We start from the raw sequence: 21,602 nt of genomic DNA, 5'->3' as shown, positions 1-21,602 counted from the left end.
ACAAAAAGAATTATAACGAAGATGTATTTGTGATGAGAAAAGTAACACTTTCAGAAATACCATGGCAAGCATAAGTTACAAGAATACCGTCAAAAAAATATCATTTTGTACTAAAAAAATAGCAAACAAAGTTGCATAAAACACAAGAATATGATTAACAAGACTTGATATTTTTAAAACTAAATGGTATAAATTGAGATTTACTTCACATGTATGCTCTATAGATAGGTAAATGTAGTTTATACCAATGAACATGAAGTAATAGGTATTCTGTTCTCTAAATCAAAGTTTTAATTCATTTCACGCAACTATCAGTATGAATAAAATCAAGTTCTAGCCTTGGATCCCTCAAAAATATAACATTTCCCACCCCTCATTTTTCTCTCCAAAAGTCAGTGTTTTAATGTTAAAAATTTACCACCATTACAAGATCATTTGAAATGAGTATAATTTTTACCAGCCCCGCAAAAATGAATTAAAAGGAAGAGTAACCTTATTTTAGACAATATTAAACAAAGATTTCAAAACAAAAAGAAATGCCTTGAGAAGCCAAAATTCAAATTTAGTTTCCTTTAAGCAGGTACCTATACATTTTTATTGAACAGAATAAGTTTTTCATACCTATCTAATCTATTCCAATTAAGTTTAGTAATAACAGTTCAAAGGAAGCTATATGTGAAACTTTAGCTTTAAAAGGTGTTTCTTAATGTCGTTATTTTGAATAATAATGATCTTAGATTAAAAAACTGAAGGATTAATCCGACATGGATTATGATTGCTATTCCTGGGGTAATGCACCTCCTTCCAGAGTAGCCTCCTGTTTCAGATTTTCTTGCCGTGTCTCCTCCTCTTGCCATCCCTGGTATAATACACCTTCATGCAATTTTGTCTTTCTATCCTCATTCATTTTATTTCCAGCCTCCTCAACTTGGACAGAAAGAAAATCATCCATAGAAAGGTCCTCTTCATTCAAAGCAGCGTCTGCAGAGTCACCCAAAGGTTGTCCTCCTCCTTTCTTCTTAAGTTTTCTTGCTTTTCTCTTGTGCATTACTGTATCCTCGTGGCGTTCCAAGTCTTCTGTGGAGTAGAATGACATATGGCATAAATCACAATTATAAACCTTTTCCGTGTGCATCCTTTTGTGCCGCACAAAATAGCTGACCTGAGTAAATGATTTGTAACATATTTCACATGTGTATGGCTTTTCGCCTGTGTGTACTATCTTGTGCTTGTTTAAATCGCCACTTCTAGAGAACGACTTTCCGCAAGTTTCACAATGAAATGGTTTTACATCACTATGCATGACCATATGCTTGTTCAAATCGCTAGTCCGTGCAAAACTTTTTTGACACACTTCACAAGGATATGGCCTCTCACCTGTATGAGTTCTTTCATGTTTTGTCAAATCACCTTTAGTATAAAATGCCTTTCCACATGTAACACAAAAGAAAGGTTTCTCTCCGGTGTGGGTTCTCATGTGGGCGTTTAGGTTACCTGACTGTGAGAACTCCTTTTGGCACACTTCACAAGTATAAACTCTGTTGGGAGGAATGCCGTAATGGGTTATCATGTGCTTGTTAAGATCGCCGCTCCTAAAGAATTCTTTTTCACAAATTTCACATTTGTAAGGCTTTACATCACCATGCATTACCATGTGTTTTTTCAGATCACTCTTCTGATAGAATCTTTTATCACAAAAGTCACAAGAAAATGGTTTCTCACCAGTATGAATCCTTAGGTGTTTTTTCAATTCACTATTTGTATAAAATGCCTTTTCACATCCACTTTCATTACATGAGAAAGGCTTCTCTCCTGTGTGAATCCTCATGTGTGTTTTCAGATTATATTTTTGTGAGAAAACCTTATGGCAAACTTCACATGAGACTGTACTGTTTTGATTGACTGATTGATCATCCTCTAAGAGAGTCTGGACCAAAGCAGATGCACTAAATGAAGTTTCTTCCTTTACGTCATCTAAGGATTCTTGGACTCTTTCCTGAAAAGTGGTAATTATAAGAGGTTATAAAGAATCACTGTATCAAGGTGTGAAAGTACTATCGCAAAAAGATAGAAGGGAAGGGGGGGGGGTTTAATGCAACCATCTCGTAATCAATGTATAAATGGCACTTAGAATTCGAATTTTTATCTGAAATTTTGCATGAATAATCCTTGGTAGGTCTATTTTCCCTAAATCGAACAAAAAGTTGGAAAAGTAGCGGCTAACGGCTCAGCTGTGTAGCCATTTTTTGGGTATTTTCAAGAGAAATCCATCACGAAACCTCTCTCCACATAATGTTCTTTTCCACTCCAAAACGTTTTCAAACGGTTCTAGCCGGTAGTTGCGGGTACTAGAAATCTAATAAATGTTTTTTTTGTATCATTTCACATGATTTAAAGCAAAAATATTATTCAAAAAGTTGATTGCTACGTAATTTATGACAGATTTACCCTAAAAATAGCCAAAAAACGGCTAAACGGCTGAGCCGTTAGCCGTTACTTTTTCAACTTTTTGTTCGATTTAGGGAAAATAGACCTACCAAGGATTACTCATGCATAATTTCAGATCAAAATTCGAATTCTAAGTGCCATTTATACATTGATTACGAGATGGTTGCATTAAACCCCCCCCCCCCCCTTATTAGATAAAAAGTTATTTTGAAGCAAAAATAAAGATAAACTCGATAGGCAACTTTTTTGGGCTCATATATGTACTAAACGTAAAATTTTTTTCTTTGTCACATTTATATTCCTTTTTGGCTGAGTTAACTAAAATTAATCTCCTTGTTCATTGACGGACTTAAAAAGAAGGAAAATTAGAAACCTATAGGAAGAAAAGAGGACTAATACAGTAAAAGGAGAGAAAAAAAAATAGGTGCTGCCAATCTGTAAATATTAAGCAAAAGTGTTTAACTTACATAGGTATTAATAAGAAAAACAATTTTCATGAAATATAATAAAAATTAAAGACCCCCCCCCCCCATTTCCGATTTTTATGTAAAAATTAATATCCATTCAATAGATTAGAACTGGTTCTCAGCCATACTGAAAAATCATGTAGAGTAACACATTACAGACAAATTTCCACGAACAAAAATCAAACTGGTTTCAATCTTATAATTTTTTTATTTTAATATCCAATCCGTGGAACGCTGTCTATAATAAGATCCAATTACCTTTAAGTTTATATCGCCATCAAACATTTCTTCTTTGATATCATTATTAGGTATTTCATTCTTTACTGTATCAACATCAAATTTTCCTTCAAAGTCCATGTTGTCATTAGTAGCAATCACTTTAGTTGTAGCTTCTTTCTCATCATGGATGTCATCCACTACCTTTGGATGATTTATTGGTAATTCATAATCTATCAAACTTTTGAACTCAGTCAATGCTTTTCTTACAAGCTCAAGCTTCGATTTTGCTTCTGTAAAACACAGGGGTGTATATTCTACTTAAGATTCATTTTTTCTCCTCCTGCAAAAAAAATTTCAACCCCGCTCCCCCCCCCCCCCCCCCAATATTAAAAAAAATACATTTCCCATCATTTTAAGGGATTTTGTGTCTGTAAATGAGAGGACAAGTAGCTTTTAGCTGACTTTTAAAATATTTCCCCATTTTTGTTTGGATACCTAAGAGTAACAACTGATGTTTTCAGTTTTCTTACTACAATTTTTAAAATTCATCCCCCACCCTGAGCCAGGGATCATATGCAAAATATACACCCCTGAAGAAACATCAACTTGGTTAATTTCTTGACAAAGGATATTGATTTTGTTTAATATTAAAGTTGTGCTCTCAACTATGCTTTCTCCTTTCATTTTCAAATCTTGTCATTATTATATCTGAAAATTAAATCAAATTAATATTAATTAAAATAAACGATGTTATTACAAATAAAAATAGGACATTTAACAGAATTTATCAAGTATATATGTTGATGAGTTAAGGGGGCTTGGTGATGCTTCGGGTACAAGTCCTGCCTAAAGTCACCTTGAACATACATTGTGTTTAAATTGCAGTGTAACGAGCTCAATCGCTCTGGGCATTAAGTAAGGTAACACCCATCAGAGAACCAACTCTTTGATTTGACATTCTTTGTCTGAGAAGTCTTAACTGTGTATGGTAATGATTTGCGCCTATTTGGGGGCCAATGAACTATTATGTCAAATATGTTTGACATAGCAGCAGTAGGAACAATTTTATTATCTTAAGCTATAACGGGCTGAGATTCGAACCAATCAGAGAACGAGCTGATGCGCTACGTGTTGAGCCGCGGTTAAAATTTACAAATGTCAAGTGCAAATAAAAGGCAAATTTAATACGAAATTTATTAAAATGATTCAAAATTGTCTAGGTAATTTAGCGAAAAAAAGCAAAAAAATAGCAGTTTTAAGATGCAGCAGAGCGCTTTCGTCGCCGTTTCTTTACAGTTCATATTGTACCAAATTTGAGCAACTGCCATCAGAAATTATATATTCTATTTATATTTTTAGATCTTAAAACACATACCTTTACGAAAATCATTGTGGGGCAAACTGATTTTAGTGAGGCAATTTTATATAAAAGAATCCACCTCAGGACTAAAACAAGTTTAAACTTTAAATTTCTCAAGGAAAGTATACAAAAAAAAATCCTAATTTAATAGGAAAAAATCCGGCGCTTTAAATCATACGAGCAGCGTTTTATAGATGTTTTTGGATATGTTCGATTCCAGTCATATTTAATAATTTCACCATGAATCAAAAATCGAAATTTCAAAACTGAATACAATCGTGGCCGTGCAGTGATTTTTGTTTACATTAAAAAATGCCGCGAAAATTGTAAGAAAGAAAATGTCGTCTTTCTTCAATCCTAATATAAAAAGCAGTAAGGATTTTTGTCTTCAGCTTAAAAGATCTCAATAGCTACAGGATCGATCGGGTTCTCTATTTCAGGAAAGCTTTACTAAGGTCTTTTGGTGGTTTTAAGCTATTCTATTTGCAAAATAAAGGCTTGGGATGGTTTTAATCTCTTTTTAACTTCTGCCCCTTCAAATACAGAGCAGAGCCCCGGGATATGGTAAAGGCGAACCCGCTAGTAAAAACATACTAAATAGCCTAAAACCAATACCAAGGCATTTTTTAAGCTTCCCAAATAGAATTCAATTAATTAAAATTATTTTAATCAAATAATTAATAATGGTATCGTATTATAGACAGCTTTCTACGAAAATTAGAATAAAAAGATTTAAACCATAAAACTGGTTTAATTATATGATTTTATTGTAATATTCGTGGAAAATTGTCTGAAACAGGATGAAATATGCATGATTTTTCAGTATGACTGTTGAGAACCGGTTCTAATCCAGCAGAAATCAAGCGGTTTGGAAGCTATTCTTGAAATAAAATTTATAGAAAGACGACAATTAGAAATTTTGAAATTTCCGCGGCATTTTTGTATAATAAACACACACACCGACATAAACAGACAGACAAACAGTGTGTGTGTGTGTTTGTTGTGGTTAGGCTAGGCAGGCTTTCTCATGAGGTTAGGCCCCCCGCAGGGGTTTATGTGCCGCCGATAGAGACTTAAACTAGCTTTCTTGTTAATTTAATTTAATGAAATTTGTGTCATAAAAGAGTTTTTTGGTTAATGAAATGATTTATATCATGGAAAAGACAATGGAAAATATATGATGATACACAAAATTACCCCTTCTCTTAATAACAATTAGGAGTTAATTGTAACCGTTTGAACACTTAACTTCATTAGCCAACCAATCAAAATTCAAGTAAAAGTTTTTAAGCTAACGAATAAGAAAAAGTTAGGTATAAAACTTTGGGGACTCCATCGATCGATCGCAGATGTGAAATAGGGCACAGCTAGCTATTCTATAACCATGGGTTTGTATATACGTTGAATTAAGTGTTTATAAATTAATAATTACGTTTATTTTATTAGATTAAAATTTTTAAACAGCGTTTATTTAAGAGTATATTTAAGCAACAGGATATATGTACGTGATACTGTACGTCTGTCTTACCGAAAAAACTTTCTAACCGCTGAACCAAAATGGTTGTAATTTACAATTTATAGCTTCTCATAGATTCTGGGAATGTTTAAAGATATTATATATTACCACCACCCTTCAAAGAGAAATCGCTTCTAGTATTAATACCCCCCCTAAAGGATCTGTGTTCATTTTAAGACTAACATTATAAATGGGGTTGACTCCCAATAAGAATTAAACACTAGAGGGAGAAAGGGTTAAATAACTGCATTTCCCTGTCGCAATGACCTTGTGCTGACTCACATTTGGGTCTTTATAAATCAACCAAAGGTAACATAATATTAACACAGCCAAGTAGCAGAAAAGAATTTTGCTAGCAGACAAAAAAGGTCATTAAAGAGGGGGAGAGGTAGTTATATGTATGTACATCTATATTATAGGTTTGTTCTCCGCCTACCTCAAGTTTTCCTAGAGGCCTCTAGGGGCGTAAGTCCATTATACAATTGAACCCATGTTCAAATATTGATACGCTTCCCAATCTGCTCCATATAATCATAAATGTTCACCAATTTATCGTCCATTGTCTTATCCATTAATATCCCTGCAATTTATATAGATACAATTATCATTGTGTTGATTTGATTTTTGTATAACCATTTCAGATAAAATGATAGGTACAGATTGAAAATGGAGGTTAATTGTAATTTAACCGCAGTAGAAACGACGGCTGAAACTTTCTACATGAATGGGGAAGCAACGGCTTATGATAAAGGTAAAAATTAGATTTCTATATAAGTGGGCTAGTTTTAAAAAGAAACACCCCCCCCCCCCTAATTAAGATAGCCTAAAACCTGCAAAAGGACATTACTTCAGTTTTCACAAATAAATACTGCTCTTATAATGCGATATTTCAGGGATCTAAACGGACAAGACAATTGTTCTACATCCCCAATTATGATACACAAAATGTCCCCCTGTGTAGATTACAGTTATTTGTTTAAATGATTCCTAGGACAACAAAGTACACTTTGTCATATGATTATGTCTATCTGGTCTATATTTTCTATAGCTTATTTACTAAATTGTAATAGTTATTTATTGCATCGTATTATAGACAGCATTCCGCGGATAGTAAATTGAAAACTTATACCTAAGATTAATTCTGGTTTTGTTAGCCCCTAGGGGCTGTAGTCACGGGCTAACAAATCTGGTATTAATATTATAATTGTTCATTTTAATATTCATAGAAAATTGTCCATAATATTAATATGATAGATGCATTATTTTCAGTATGGCTTAGAACCGGTTCTAATCCAGCGAATATTAATGAGTTTCGAAGCCATACTGTTAAAACATCCATATGTATCGCATCATAGATGGTAATATGGACAAGGAGATTGAATAGCATTTGTTATTTTAATATTTCTATTTGGAGCATGACAGACAGACCGACAGACAAAGTAATTCACATACTGGATGCTCATTTTTATCTGAAATCTTGATAACAAATCAGTCCTCTATCTCAAATAACAGCTGATAAAATCACATTTCCCCCATAGGGTTACGGACTGACTGACGAACGGACAGACAACGTGAATTATAGATTAGCCTCGCTACTAAAAAATATTGTTTTAGGATCAGACGGTACAGAAGACGAGAAAGAAACACACCACATATTGGAACCAGTGGAAGAGACGCCTGACATTATTGATAAACTAGAAGAGAATGATGACTTAGAACGACAAGAACAAGCTACGCCCAGTGACCCATCTGACTGTGAGCTCCAAGATGAAAAAATCCACCAAAATGGTAAACAAGAAATAGAAGAAATATACAAAAATGTTGAACCAGAAACTAAACAAGTCTACGAAATTGTTGAACCAATAAGTGAGGAAATCCATGAAACTAAAGAATCAGAATTTGAAAAATTCCAGGAAAATGTTGAACCAATAGAGGAGGAAATACCTGAAAATGTTGAACCTGTAATTGAGGAAATGCACGAAAATATTGATCCAGAAAGTGAGGAAATCAATGAAGTTGAAGAACCAGAATATGAAAATATTGAACCAGGAATAGAGGAAATCAACGAAACTAAAGAACCAGAATTTGAAAAAATCCAGGAAAATGATGATGATCCAGTAACAGAGGAAATCCAGGAAAATGATGAACCAGTAATGGAGGAAATCTACGAAACTAAAGAACCAGAATTTGAAAAAATCCAGGAAACTGATGAACCATTGATGGAGGAAATCCACGAAAATACTGAACCAGAATATGAAAAAATCCAGGAAAATGTAGAACCAATAATGGAGGAAATCCATGAAAATATTAAACAAGAATATGAACAACTTGACACAAATATTGAACTAGAAACTGAGGAAATCCAAGAGAACATGAAACAAGAATATGAAAATATCCAGGATAAAGTGGAAGAGATAGAATCAGTGCAAATAACACCAGACATTGGTTTTAAGTCAGAAGTAGGTATTGACCAACAAGAACAACTTGGTTACTTTGTGGCGACAGCTCCCAGCGATGCAGCAAAAACTACTTGTGAACTTTGCAATAAGGAATGGATAATAGATAGGATAACTACCTACACAGTGAAAGCTTTTAAGGATAATTATTTGGTTAAGATTTAAAACGCAAGTAATCCTTTAAAAAAGAAACAGTTTTATTATTAGTTTTAGACGTGTTAGCTGAATTTAAATATTTTGTTGGCTAAAAATTGTCTAGGTACTTATAAAATTCAAAATTGTCTAGTTAATTATACGAGAAAAAGCAAAAAAGTCCAGTTATTTTTACCATAATTCAACTTAAATGCTCTTAAAAAATTTATTAGGTACTTGTTGATTTATGAAGATACATATAAGAAAGATTAGGTACTTTATTAGGTAAGTCAAAATATAGGGTAAATTAATGAGGAAAAAGTGTACCTAGGTACTAAAAAAAACATTTTTTTTAACTTTCAAAACCAGTTTTTGTTTTTTGAATTCCCTATTTAAACTACATCTAGATGTTTACATTAAAATCAGAGTTTAAGTTAGGTATTATTTTTGGTTCTATAGGCATAAACACTTATTTTGAAATATTTATTGTCCTAATTAAAAGGTATTTTGTAGCGGACAAAAGCTACGACAACACATGATGTTACACACGGGCGAAAAACCATTTGCATGTGATTTATGCGATAAAAGATTTCACAGAAAGGATAAACTAAAAGGAATGCCATGTGAATTTATTTCAGCTATTTAAATACTTTAAATCATTTTTCTCCCCCATTGTCCTATCTCTTATTAACTGCAAAAACTTCTTTCGATAAAGATTAATCCAGTATGGCTTAAAACCGATTAATATCCGTTGTATATGAACAGGTTCTCAGCTGTACTGAAAAATCATGTATAGCATCGAATTCCAAACATATTTAAGAATTACCAGTTTTAATCTTCTAATTCTTAATTTCAATATCCACAGAAAGATGTCTATAATACGATACGAAAAATATTTATTACCTACCTACCTAACAAGAAATTCATATGGTATCATAAATTTAGCTCATCATAAATCTCACACAGAAGAAGCTCCTACATTGCACTGTGATCTATGCGACAGAACATTCTCTCATGTGGGTAACTTTAATTCACACAGAAAAAAGCATATAAAGAAGGGAGAACTTAGTGGTGGAGCTGACATGGAGTTCGCGCCAAAATTGATTGACCTGAAAATCAATTCCATCCTCATGAATTTACAACCTGTCAATCCGTTGGAGAATGATTTCAATGTTGAGAATGGTAATTGTTTTTTTTTTGTAGTAAAGCTACTCTATAATTCACTTTGTCTGTCCATCCGCCCATCAATCTGTTAGGTTAGGGGGAAATTAAGATTTTTTCGGTCGCTGTTTAAGTTAGATTAGGAACTTTTTTTTTATAAAAAGATGCCAGTTTCTAAAGAACAACGGTGCAACTTAATTGGTCCGTCAGTTTTTTGAATAGAACCATAGACAACAAAAGTATGTATTTATATTTAGTAAATATTATCGTTCTACTACTGTTTTTAAACCTTAAAACTCACGCCTTTACGGAATTTTAGCACAACCTTCCTCCCCCTTTTAACGTGATTGCAAGTTTAATATTTGAATCATGACTATTTATATTTTCAGGAGATCTGAATCCCCCGTTTCTAATTTCTGACATCACACAATCAGATGAATTTAATGGACAACAAGAGAGTAATGAGGAATCTGGTATGTTTTATTCATAAAAATATTCATTTATTACCTCCTTTCAATTAAATTATATTTGTGGTTCTGCTAATATTTATTAACATTTTCGGAAGGACGGATTGGCCCAGTTACAGAGTATCTAGTGATACTTAATATTAATTCATAAACTACTAGCGGCTGCGACATCCCGGTTTTTTGCGGCAGCGGCGGTTTTGCTGCCGTTACTTAATTGTTCTATATTTTCCCATATTCGATCAACTGCCTTAACAAATTTTAGAGTTCTACTCCTATTTTAAAGTTTTAAAACACACAAAATTTTCGGATTTCTTGATGTAAATCCCCAAAATTATCCTCTTTGCAGATTAAAATTAGTGGTTTAAACGTTTGAACACTTATTTTAATGAAACAACCAATCAAAATTCATTCAATCCCTGAGGTTGTAATGTAAAGCCAACGAATAAGAAAACACTATTAAAAAATTTTGGGGACTTATGTCATAAACAGCCTATTGTCCCCTCTCTCTTTAATATTCTTATATACATTTTATTTTTCAGGTATAAATTCTTCGGAGAAACAGAATCCTTCAACTGTGGTAATAACAAAAATGAACGACAATAACTCCCCAATAACTTCTCAAGATGAAAACTACATGGTAGAGAATGATAACTCGCATGAATCAACTCCACATATAGACTTGCCTTCCCAAGATATGAATGGTCAATCTGAAAACGATGAAGGTATTATAATAGATATTTATCGCATCGTATTACAGATAATTTTCCACGAATAGGTATTATCAAAATAAAATGTTTTAGATTAAAACCAGTTTTGTTGATTTTTTAATTTATTATTTGTAGAAAATTGTCTAATACGATACTATACATAATTTTTTAGTATGGCTGAGAACCGGTTCTAATCCAGCGGATATTAATAGGTTTCGAAGCCATATTTTAAAATCACAGTTACTTTTTTATAAAAAACTAGCGGCTTCGCCCCTAGCCTCTAGGGGCTTTGCCCCAAGAGGTTTGATCAACCTAATTTTTGTATTTTAGATTTAAAAAGAAAAAGTAAAAAAAAAAAATTTTTTTTGGGGGGTATTTTTCATTTTTTGGGGGGGTTGGGGGTGTTCCACCCCCCGAGAAAATAGCTTAAAACCATCACAGGACCAGTAGGTATATTCCCTGAAGAGTAGAGCCCAATCGGTTCAGTGGTTACTGAGATCTTAAGCTTCAGACGGACAGACAGACAGACAGACAGACAGACATCGTTCTACTTTGTATTATAGATAGTTTCTGTTTGTGTAAGTTATACCTAAAAAATAAAAAGTTTAAGTAATAAAAGGTATAAAATTCTGGCGTCATCCTCTTGAAATTTTTTTTGGCACTCTTTTGAGGATTAGTTTAGGTTAGGTTATAGGCTAGGGGCCGATCGCCCGCGGCTAGGCAGGCTAGGGCGCTCCTGCTAAATCCAGCGGTTTTAGGATTTTAAGATCCCCTAAAAAAACCTAAATATCAAGTTTTCTAATTTTGCTTAGCATATTATCCATTCAATAAATTTATAAATAAAGATTTTCAAACCCCCAGAAAACTATCTGGGTCCAGTGTTGGGGACCTTTTTGTCTGCTAGCAAATTCCTTTCTGCTCTTTTGTAGCGACTTGGCTGTGTTAAAATTATTGGCTGAGAACCAATTGAATACCGAAACAGGGTCCACGGGTTGTTGAGATACAGTTATTTAACCCCTTCCCCCTCTATTGTTTTACTCTAATATCAATTCTATCTATTTTAGATACTGATGAACATTCTTCTCCTTTTGAAGTGACTCCAGACATATTTATTCCGCCAACAGAATGGGGGAGAGAACAAGAACAAGACTTGTCCAATATTATTATTGATGGGACAGCCAAAACTTGTCCTTTCTGCAACAAGGCAAGGACAATGGTTAATTTGTAATACTTCGCCTTTTTTACGAACCACATTGTATTTTTATTTGTTAACAAAAAGTGGCACATTTCCTTTCTTTCTCACCTCCATTTTTTACATCCAGGAAGGAAGGGGATATGTGGATGTTTATTTCATTAGTCCCCAAACTTTTAAAATAACGTTTTCTTATCACATGGCTCAACAACTTTGGGGTACTTTTATTGAATTTGATTGGTCAGTTAAGTAAGATTAGTGTTCAAACGTTTCAAGCAATAATTGTATTCTACATAAAGTGTAATTTTTTATTGAATTTGATCGGTTGGTTCACCAAGTTGAGTGTCTAAACGTTTCAACCAATAACTATTGTTACCCATTGTGCCTGTACAGAGTTACGTTAGCAACCAGAAGCTGCGACATCACATGATGGTCCACACGGGGGAGAGACCCTGGGTCTGCACCATTTGCAGCAAAGGATTCACCAGAAAGGATAAACTCAAAGGAAATTGCTCTATGAATTTATTATCCTTATAATAAAGTAACAGGATGTCGGTTTGTTTGTTTATCTGTCTATCTGTCCGAAGGATCTCACCAACCTCTAAACCGATCGGGTTCTCCTTAACTGGGTAGCTTCTCATAGGTCCCGGGAAAGTTTCTAACTATTTTGGAGGAGGGTATAGCCACCCTCCCAAGGGAAATCGACAAAAATAAAAAAAACGCTGCCCTGCGGTCATTTTTGCAATTAGCTACAAACATAACTAACACCATCTATCGGCGAAAATTTTTTTTTGGTAAATAGCTGATATTGAAATAGATTTAAAAGAAACATTTACGTGTCCCTAGAGGCCTCTAGGGGCGTAGCCGCTAGTTTTAATAATAAGGAGTTTGTCTCTTTAGTTAGTAGTTAATAATATTAATTAGTAAAATATGCATAATGATGGTCAGACTAGGGTTGTGTATTCTATTATCCAGAAACATTTTGAAAACAAGACTAAAAATGTCCAAGATATATGAAAAATTTGAAAAATCAGCAGAAAGCTACTTGTCAACTCGTCTACAGAGTATACACAGAAATATTAAGCTATTCTCTTTTTTTACCTTAGGGAGAAACGTAAAGAATTTATTAAACATCTTATTATATAAAGTATTAATTTAATTCTTCATATCTAAGTTTGGTTTTAGACTATTTTCCTACTTTTCTTACTCCTTCGAATATATAGCTCCTTGATGCTAGGAGCGCAGCCGCTAGTTAAATGATATAAGAATTCATGGAGTATTTTATTTAGAACATTTCCGCATCCATACCGGAGAACGGCCATACACCTGTGACATCTGTAACAAATCATTCTCACACGCCAGTCATTTGATATCACACAAAAAAATTCATGCTGGCATCAAACTATATTCTTGTGATATTTGTGATAAATCATTTCTAGAAAACAGTTATCTAACCAAGCACAAAAGGACGCACACCGGCGAAAAACCATATTCCTGTGACGTATGTGATAAAGTTTTCCTAACAAGTTCAAGCGCTTCCAAACACAAAAAGTCGGCAGTCCATTTTAAAGTGTTGAGAGAGAAAATGATGAATTTAAATACTCAAAATAATTTAGCGGATTTAGTCAACAATGCTGATATCAATGTAAAGCAAGAACATATGGGGGACAACTCAAACGAGGAGACACCGTTTGTAGATGTCAAAGGTGAACCGGTCGAAAATTCACATAGCAATCACAGTTTAGGCCAAAACAGGGAAGCTTTGAGCTTACAATTAAATGGAGAAAGTTTAAACAGGGGCGGAAAAACCGCGGTAAATTCAGTACCCGAGCCACCACCCACATTTTCTTGCACAATATGTGATGAAAAGTTTGCGTTTAAATACAAACTGAAACAACACAGAAAAATTCATTCGGGAGAAAAACCATTTTCTTGTGATTTATGCGGTGAGAGTTTTGCCCACAAGAATAACCTGTCCGTGCACAGTAGAAAAGTGCACGGAATTTTTGAAAAAAATCATAAATGTGACATTTGTGGGAAAATGTTTGCCCGCAACGGCCACCTACTTGTACACTACAACATCCACACAGGGGCAAAGCCATATTCTTGTGATATATGCCAGAAATCTTTCCATGCCGACGCTGGTCTGGCCAAACACAATAAATCATATTGGCATTTGGAAATGGTTAAATACATCACCGGCGAAACGACTGTTAATCCAAGCGAATTGGAAAATGCGTTTACCAGAAGGAAAAAGAAGAAAAGTGAGGAAAATAATGATTCTGAAAATGGTCCTAAAAAGAAAAGGAGAAGAAAGAAAAAAGTTGCCAAGGTTGACGAATCTGAGATTAATGATTATGAAGATTCTAGTTATCTTTTTAACCATTATGATGACGCTTTAGAAACAGATTGGCCACCACCAACTACTAACTCAACCAATGATCAGAATATGGCCATTAAATATGAGGAATTTGAAGAAGAGTATGACAATCTGCATGATGATACTGAAGTTATGACTGGAGTTGAGTGTAATGTGGAAATTAAAGAAGAACCAACCACTGAAATGTTGTCTTAAATATTTAAATGTCAAAGACGCAACTTTTTTTTACTTTAAAACAATTTAGTAAGGGTCATTCAATAGGTTAAAAGGTTGTCAAAATTAATGTTGATTATTTATAGTGTATATTTTATAAATGTAGCTTAAAATAATAAAAAGTTTATTTAAATCCAATTTAACTAACTTTTCATTGAAAAGTCATACAATAAGTAAAGATTTTTTATATAGTGGCTTGTCCTAGGACGTCCAAGCTTCTTATTGTTGAGTGGTAAAAAAATTAGAGGAGGGAAATTTCCATATTTAGGGTAGTTATTTTCTTTTTTTGCGGGTGGAAGGGGGAGGGATCGGTAAAGTTTAAATTAAAGTCAAGACAACAAAACATTATTATAACCGGTTCTACCCCCTCCCATATTCTCTTCCCATCTTTCTGGTTGAGGGGGTGACGCAAATTTCAGATCCATGATTTCGCGATTTGAGAAAAATTTATCTTTATATTATAGCGAATTAAATAATCTTGCAAGCATCGCTTTTATCTTATAAAGAAAAATCAGCGAAAAACGAGATCTGAAATTTGCGTCACCCTTCAAATATGACGCATGACCGTTTGACCGCTAGACGTGGCAGTAAATTGTCCACTATCGAGGGATCTAGGGTAATACTTAAATGGGGTAGTACCTTTCCCACCCCCTTTAAGTTCTGACAAATTTTAGGTTTTACCTCCAAAACTTTTGTTGGTGTCTTAACTAATGCAACCCCAAATTAAATTATTTTTTAAAAAACGAAAGCCAATTCATAAAATAATAAAATGTCTGTTAAAGCGACTCATCTTGTAAATCCTGTGATTTTACAGTTATTTTGCACATTTCCATATGATTTCTTCATATTTTGAATCATTTCTGTGCATTAAAAGCTCAGACTACCCGTATGTTTGTTATTCGTCGGATTTGTTGATCTTTGCTTTTATGGATGTTGTCATACTTATTTTCTCTATTTGTTGGTATCCTGTAGGTACATAAAAGTTAAACTAAAACGGAAAATTCCTTTCTGTGATCAATATTTAGAAGTTTTTAATGATGATTTATTCTTTTCATATCAATAGAGGGGTAATTAAAATATTAATATTATATTTACAAAATAATGTTTTATCACATTTTTTATAACAAGGATGACAAAATCCATAAAAGTGAAGCTCTGAAATCAGAAGGAAGAACAAACGAACAATAACTATTGAAGAACTGGATAAACAGAACATTGATTTGTAAGTCCAAGCAAAATTGTACATAAATTGGGTAATTTTTTTCGCTTATTTTCCTTAAAAGGTGTGAGTTTTAAGGCTTCAAAACATGAGTAGAACTCTAAAATTTTGCATGGCAGTTGCTCTAATATGGTACAATATAGAACTGTGAAGAATCGGCGGCAAAACTGCCGCTGAAAACCGGTATACACCGCCAGATCGTTTATGCTTTTTTTGCTGAATTACACAAAAATTATTTTAGACAATTTTATTATTTTCTTATTAATTTGACCTTTTATTTGCTTTGGTCACTTGTGATTTTTTTATTTTAATATTAATAACATATCCCAATTGTACCAAAATAAGGTGAAAATATGTAGTGGAATTTTTTTACAAAAAAAGTTTGTCTCATAAGATTCAAAATTGTCTAATTTGGCGAGAAAAAGCGAAAAAAAATCGGCGGTTGCGGCGATTTGGCCGCTGTATTTTCACAAATCCAATACAAACATTAAAGCAACTGCCAAATTTTAGAGGTCTACTCCTATTTGAAAGTCTTAAAACACCCACCTTTACGGAAAATATACAAAAAGACCCTCTTTGTTGCAAAATTGCATAATAACAGGATCGATACATAAAAGACCCGTATGCATCTACCATAAAAAGGATAACGTTGTCAGTCCAACAGTTACCAATATCCTAAGCTTTAGAAGGACGAACATCGTTCTACTTTGTATTATAGATAATCATAACTTTTTTGCTAATTGGAATATACAAATGAACTCTGACCTAGTTTCTCAACCTCAGACTGTGTCTTGGCAGATAAATAATCTTAAAAACTAAAGTAACAGGATGTCTATAAATGTACGAATGTTGGCTTAACCCATTAGTGCCGAGCGCCACTTTTATGGACCGATCGAGCTGAAAATCTCAGGGAAGCTTTATAATGGTCAAAACGGAATTCGTATTTTTTTGTTTTGCTCTAGTGGCGTGCACAGGAAAGTTGCAATAAAACCCGGTTCGGCGCGAGTAAAAAAACCTTTCGGCATTAATAACCGTTTTTGGCCCTTTTTGGTGCTTTCCCCCGGCATTAAAGCCCGTTTGCGACCTAAATACCCGGTTTTTTGGCGCGAAAAGTTAAAAATGTGATTTCTGAACGCCCAAAGTGAGATGAACACTTTTTAGAACTTTGATACGATCCGTAATTGAAAACTACACAACCTCATGTAATTGATAGAGCTACAACTAACATACAAAACAATTTATATCACATTTAAGATTTTGGCTATAGGTGCCGCCGTTTTCGGTTAAAAAAGCCCATTTCGAAGAAGTTTTAAAACTTTTGCTAATATTTGTATTGATAATAATGGGAGGGATATTGATAATGTAATTTTTGAACGTCCAAAGTGAATTATAGAGTAGCAACTATTCTAGTAGTATCAGTAATTGACAAATATATAAAAAAATATAATTTTTATTGATAAAGGAAAGACTAGAAAAGACTTATTCCATATCTTTGGCCTAAAGTATTTAAAAAATATCACAAACAAAAGAATAGAATAATACAGTAATATCAAGATAACAAAAATGGCCTAAAACCATCAAATTTGCATAGAATACTGGTTAGTTACGCCCCCATCCTGTGGGGAAATGTCAAGATAAGCAAAATGGCCTGAAACCATCAAATTTACATAGAATACTGGTTAGTTACGCCCCCATCCTGAAGGCGATGACAAGATAATGGAAATGGCCTAAAACCATCATATTTACAAGTAATAATAATTGAATTTTCGTGTGTTATGCCCCCATCCTGTAGGGCTATGACAAGATAATCAAAATATAAAATAGTATTGTTTTTTTGAGAGAGAAAAAAACATATCCCGCCCCCCCTCCCCACACCTTAAAAATATTTATGTAATAAAGTCTAAACCAAGATATATCTATCTATCTGTCCATCCATCCTTTTATTTATCTATCTAACAATTGTTGATTATCATTGGGAATCTACATAAATTTATCGGCCATTGTCTTATCCCTATATATCAGTCTATCTATCTATCTATTGATCCTTTTATTTATCTATTTATCAATGATATTTATCATTGGGAAATAAAGAAATTTTTACATTTGAAGAGAATAATAAATGATAAAAAATATCTAATATATCTAATGGTTGAAAAGTTAACCCATTAGTGCCGAACCGGGCAATAAAACTTTCGGGTATTTTTACTCACGCCGAACCGGGCCTATATAGAACGTAAAAAAACGATAAAAAATCATATAAAAAATAATAATTTGAATAAAACGAATTCACAAATGAATGTAGTTGCCAATAAACTTTAAATTTCACGAAAAAAATCACTAACTTTACTTCATAAACAAAAAAGTTAGGAGGGGTACTTTAAATCACCTTGTTTTTTTTGGTTCACCCATTTTCGATGAAAGATTGTGGCCGACCTAATAGATAGAAACGCTTCTCTCTGGGGGGAATTGAAAAACAGCGCAGTAAAGGGTAGGCTCAAGCGAGCATGATGCAATCAAGAAACTGAAAACCGGTTTATTTTGGCATTTTCTGGAACCGGGCGTTAAAAGCCGGTTCGTCACTAATGGGTTAAATCGCGTAAACAGACTGCCAATCAAAGCACAATTTTTCAAGTTTACTATTCGTTTTGGGAAGGTTATAGACTTTTTAAAAAATTTGCTGACAAATGAACGTCTACCCTATATAACACATCTATCTCTTTTAAATACAATTTTCTATGCTGATATTTAAGATAGATTATTGAAAGGGGGGAGGCGGATGTGCCACTTTTTGAAACCAAAAGTAAAACGTGCATGATCTCAGCCCATTAAAGAGTTACAGCTTTAAAATTGGGCACAGCAGTTGCTTTTGTGAAGAACAATAAGGAACTGTGAAGAAACAGCGGTGGAACCGCCGCTCCCGCCGAAAACCGTCGTTACCCGCCGAAAATTTTTTATGCATTTTTTCGCCAAATTAGACAGTTCTGAATCAGCTGAGAAAAACTTTTTTCCGTCATAAAAATTTTCCCTTATATTTTCACGTGACACTTGTAATATTTCAAACATGTCAATAGTAAAAAAAAATTGAAAGTGTAAAATCTTACAAGTGTCAAGTGAAAATATAATGGAAATTTTTATGACAGAAAAAAGTTTTTCTCAGATGATTGAAAATTGTCTATTATGGCGAGAAAAGGCAAAAAAAAATTCGGCGAGAAACGGCTGTTTTCGGCGGAAGCGGTGGTTTCGCTGCCGTTTCTTCACAGTTCCATATTTTTCTCCACAAAAGTAACTGCTGTGCCGAATTTTATAGCTGTAACTCTTTTATGGGCTGAGATCATGCGCGTTTTACTTTTGGTTTCAAAAAGCGGCACATCCGCCTCCCCCTTTAAAATTTACGTTCTAAACCATTTTAGTTCAGATGAAATAATATTTTGCTAATTCATATTCAATTTGACACAACGAGGTTTCTTCATGTTTGTTATTTGGTTTATCGTAGCTTTAACCAACAAGGGCAGCAACTGAATTAATTCGAAATGATTATTTTGATATAATTAGCTGATTTTCTGTGTGATTTTTTTGGGGTGGGGGACGCTCCGTAGTAAAGACGTGCTTTTTAGCTGTACCCCAAATATTGCTTATTTAAAGTTACAGCATAGAAAATCCCTTTCGTGGCAACGCCCCTTATGGGGCGATTCGTCGTATTTTAAAATGGCTTTTAATAGGTTATTTTAAGTTAGGTTATATTGGGTTAGGTGATTGCCCCCACAGGGTTAGGCAATTGGCCCCGCAGGGTTTAGAAATAGGAGAAAAGCTACTGTAAAAAAAACCCCGAAGAATCGCCCCTTAAGGTGCGTTGCCACGAAAGGGACTATAACCGAAAATCCTATTAATGAGGAGACAAAAGCTTAAAATGTAACCTAAATTACACAATTTCGTATATGCAGCGTAAGATTTAAATATAGTTATGTAATCTAAAACTTCGTTTTCAAAAAAATCCATGAAAGTTTCAACTAAAAGCAGTCTATATAATAACATTCATAAGTAGCGAAACACTAAAACATTATGGATAGGAAATCTGACAAGGTGATTGAAAGAACAGATATTTAAATTAAGAATAGATTTGGGAGGATAAATCAGCAGTCTATCTTGAATCGCAACTAAGAAAGTTATAAAATAGCTTCTCTGTTCGAATCAGGACGATAACTTCTAATAGTTAAGTTATGGCAGATCTTTTTGATTTATATTACATAGACTTTTAGAGTAGCTTTGTCTGCAAACGATTATTTTTTTTTAACTTGTTTTTGACCTGATTGAAAGATAACCATTTGTTCATTAAATTTGGTCAAAATATTAAATTGATTGAAGGTGCATGTTAATTGGAATACATATTTGGGGTCAAGTGCAGTTCACGGTAAAATGTTCTATGTAACGATTATCTCCAAAAATCTATTAACTTTAAAACCTGTTAGCTGCTTAACAGCTGAACGTATATGTCATACCCGCAAACCATTTTTAGCGGCTTAAGAAAGCCTACAAATAATCTAATTAATGATGCAAAGGGAAAGCCAAACTGACGAAAAAATGTATGCATTATTGCATTTCAGGATTCTTTTAACAGACATACCTACATTTTTAGGCCCTGATTGAAGAGATGCTTCGCTTAAGATTTTGTAATTTATTGTCCTTGGAACGAAATCAATATTCCAATATCAGATGAATAGGATAATGATATCATTTAAACATTGTCAAAGAGTTAAAAATCATTACATATTAAAGTTATAAACGAACTTTTTGGTAACGATTATAGAGTTGCTAGGCTTTCTAAGTGTTACAGGAATCATGTAAAGTTTGAAATCTCTAGGACAATTCTTACATGTCTAAATTAATTAAATGAGTCAACTAGGGTTGGGCCGGATATCCGGCCATTTTCAACATCCGGCCGGATACCGGATATTAAAACTATCCGGCCGGATATCCGGCTATAACTTTTTTTAAATTTTACACCAAAAATATCTGCTTTTTAAAATTTTAAATGGCTCTAATTTTCTTATTATTGAAGCTAGAAGATGAAATCTCAAAAGTTTATTAATAATTTTTTTTTGCTACTTTAATATCTGGTAATTTAGCCGGTTATCCGGCCGGATATCCGGTAATTTGGCCGGATAACCGGATATTTGCCGGATATCCGGCGTCGGCTGGATACCGGATATCCGGCATTTGAAATCAGCCGGATATCCGGTATCCGGCCAAAAAAGTATCCGGCCCAACCCTAGAGTCAACCGTTACTTACTGACGGACGTACAAACACTTTTAATAGAAAAGCTTCGCTTTTAAAAATTGTTAAAACACATTGTATTCAAGTCATGTATTACTCTCTAGGGCATTTTATTTTCGGCGATTTCTTAAGCCCTCATAATTTACAATCACAGTACAATGTCAGTCCATTTTTAAGCTGCTACTTTTTGGTATATTACTGTTGAATATAGTTTTAAAACCCAACTTTGGGATAATTTTAGGTAATGAAAAGTTTTAGAAAGGCATCTACTCTGTAATAACTAATGTCTGTCTTTTATTATGCAGATCATATAGAACCTAGGGATCTAAAGGGATAAAACAATGGCCGACAAATTGATGTATATCCCCAATGATGATACAAAAATTACCCCAT

General features: G+C 33.7%; 3 protein-coding genes across 5 annotated transcripts; 2 read left to right on the top strand and 1 right to left on the bottom strand.

Annotated features, from left to right (window-relative positions):
- Positions 1-8: 8 nt before the first annotated feature.
- On the bottom strand, positions 9-3,842 carry LOC145334179 (uncharacterized). Of its 3 annotated transcripts, none has more exons than XR_013884755.1 (4): positions 3,728-3,842; positions 3,174-3,427; positions 458-1,996; positions 9-277 (listed from the first exon to the last, which is right to left on the bottom strand). XR_013884755.1 is itself a non-coding variant. In XM_080179544.1 (3 exons), exons 1-3 carry the CDS (start codon positions 3,816-3,818, stop codon positions 779-781), a joined length of 1,563 nt encoding a protein of 520 aa, XP_080035670.1. In that variant the 5' UTR covers positions 3,819-3,842; the 3' UTR covers positions 9-778. The 3 variants fall into 3 exon arrangements, 1 of the variants encoding a protein (XP_080035670.1); XR_013884756.1 differs by having other exon boundaries at positions 493-1,996; XM_080179544.1 differs by having other exon boundaries at positions 9-1,996.
- A 2,788-nt stretch (positions 3,843-6,630) lies between these two features.
- Positions 6,631-8,631, top strand: LOC145334467 (uncharacterized). Its single transcript, XM_080179930.1, has 2 exons — positions 6,631-6,761; positions 7,625-8,631. The coding sequence occupies exons 1-2, from the start codon at positions 6,677-6,679 to the stop codon at positions 8,629-8,631; spliced, it is 1,092 nt and encodes a 363-aa protein (XP_080036056.1). The 5' UTR covers positions 6,631-6,676.
- A 911-nt stretch (positions 8,632-9,542) lies between these two features.
- Positions 9,543-14,845, top strand: LOC145333633 (uncharacterized). The gene is made up of 6 exons (XM_080178802.1): positions 9,543-9,780; positions 10,149-10,232; positions 10,766-10,948; positions 11,998-12,137; positions 12,519-12,630; positions 13,415-14,845. The coding sequence occupies exons 1-6, from the start codon at positions 9,681-9,683 to the stop codon at positions 14,698-14,700; spliced, it is 1,905 nt and encodes a 634-aa protein (XP_080034928.1). The 5' UTR covers positions 9,543-9,680; the 3' UTR covers positions 14,701-14,845.
- Positions 14,846-21,602: the final 6,757 nt, after the last annotated feature.

Source organism: Acartia tonsa, chromosome 12 (genome assembly GCF_053477335.1).
Source record: "Acartia tonsa isolate MP-2025a chromosome 12, ASM5347733v1, whole genome shotgun sequence".
Lineage (NCBI taxonomy): Eukaryota > Metazoa > Arthropoda > Copepoda > Calanoida > Acartiidae > Acartia > Acartia tonsa.
Note: the sequence above shows the minus strand (reverse complement) of the source record. Positions and strands in the feature narration are given on the sequence as shown.

Coding starts and splice junctions, on each gene's coding strand:
- LOC145334179 (XM_080179544.1), bottom strand. CDS start 3,818: ATGAAAGGAGAAAGCATAGTTGAGAGCACAACTTTAATATTAAACAAA. Junction 3,428..3,727: donor TAACCAAGTTGATGTTTCTT/CAGGGGTGTATA, acceptor CCCTGTGTTTTA/CAGAAGCAAAATCGAAGCTT. Junction 1,997..3,173: donor ATGGCGATATAAACTTAAAG/GTAATTGGATCT, acceptor ACCACTTTTCAG/GAAAGAGTCCAAGAATCCTT.
- LOC145334467 (XM_080179930.1), top strand. CDS start 6,677: ATGGAGGTTAATTGTAATTTAACCGCAGTAGAAACGACGGCTGAAACT. Junction 6,762..7,624: donor AGCAACGGCTTATGATAAAG/GTAAAAATTAGA, acceptor ATATTGTTTTAG/GATCAGACGGTACAGAAGAC.
- LOC145333633 (XM_080178802.1), top strand. CDS start 9,681: ATGGAGTTCGCGCCAAAATTGATTGACCTGAAAATCAATTCCATCCTC. Junction 10,949..11,997: donor TCAATCTGAAAACGATGAAG/GTATTATAATAG, acceptor TATCTATTTTAG/ATACTGATGAACATTCTTCT. Junction 12,631..13,414: donor CAGAAAGGATAAACTCAAAG/GAAATTGCTCTA, acceptor TATTTTATTTAG/AACATTTCCGCATCCATACC.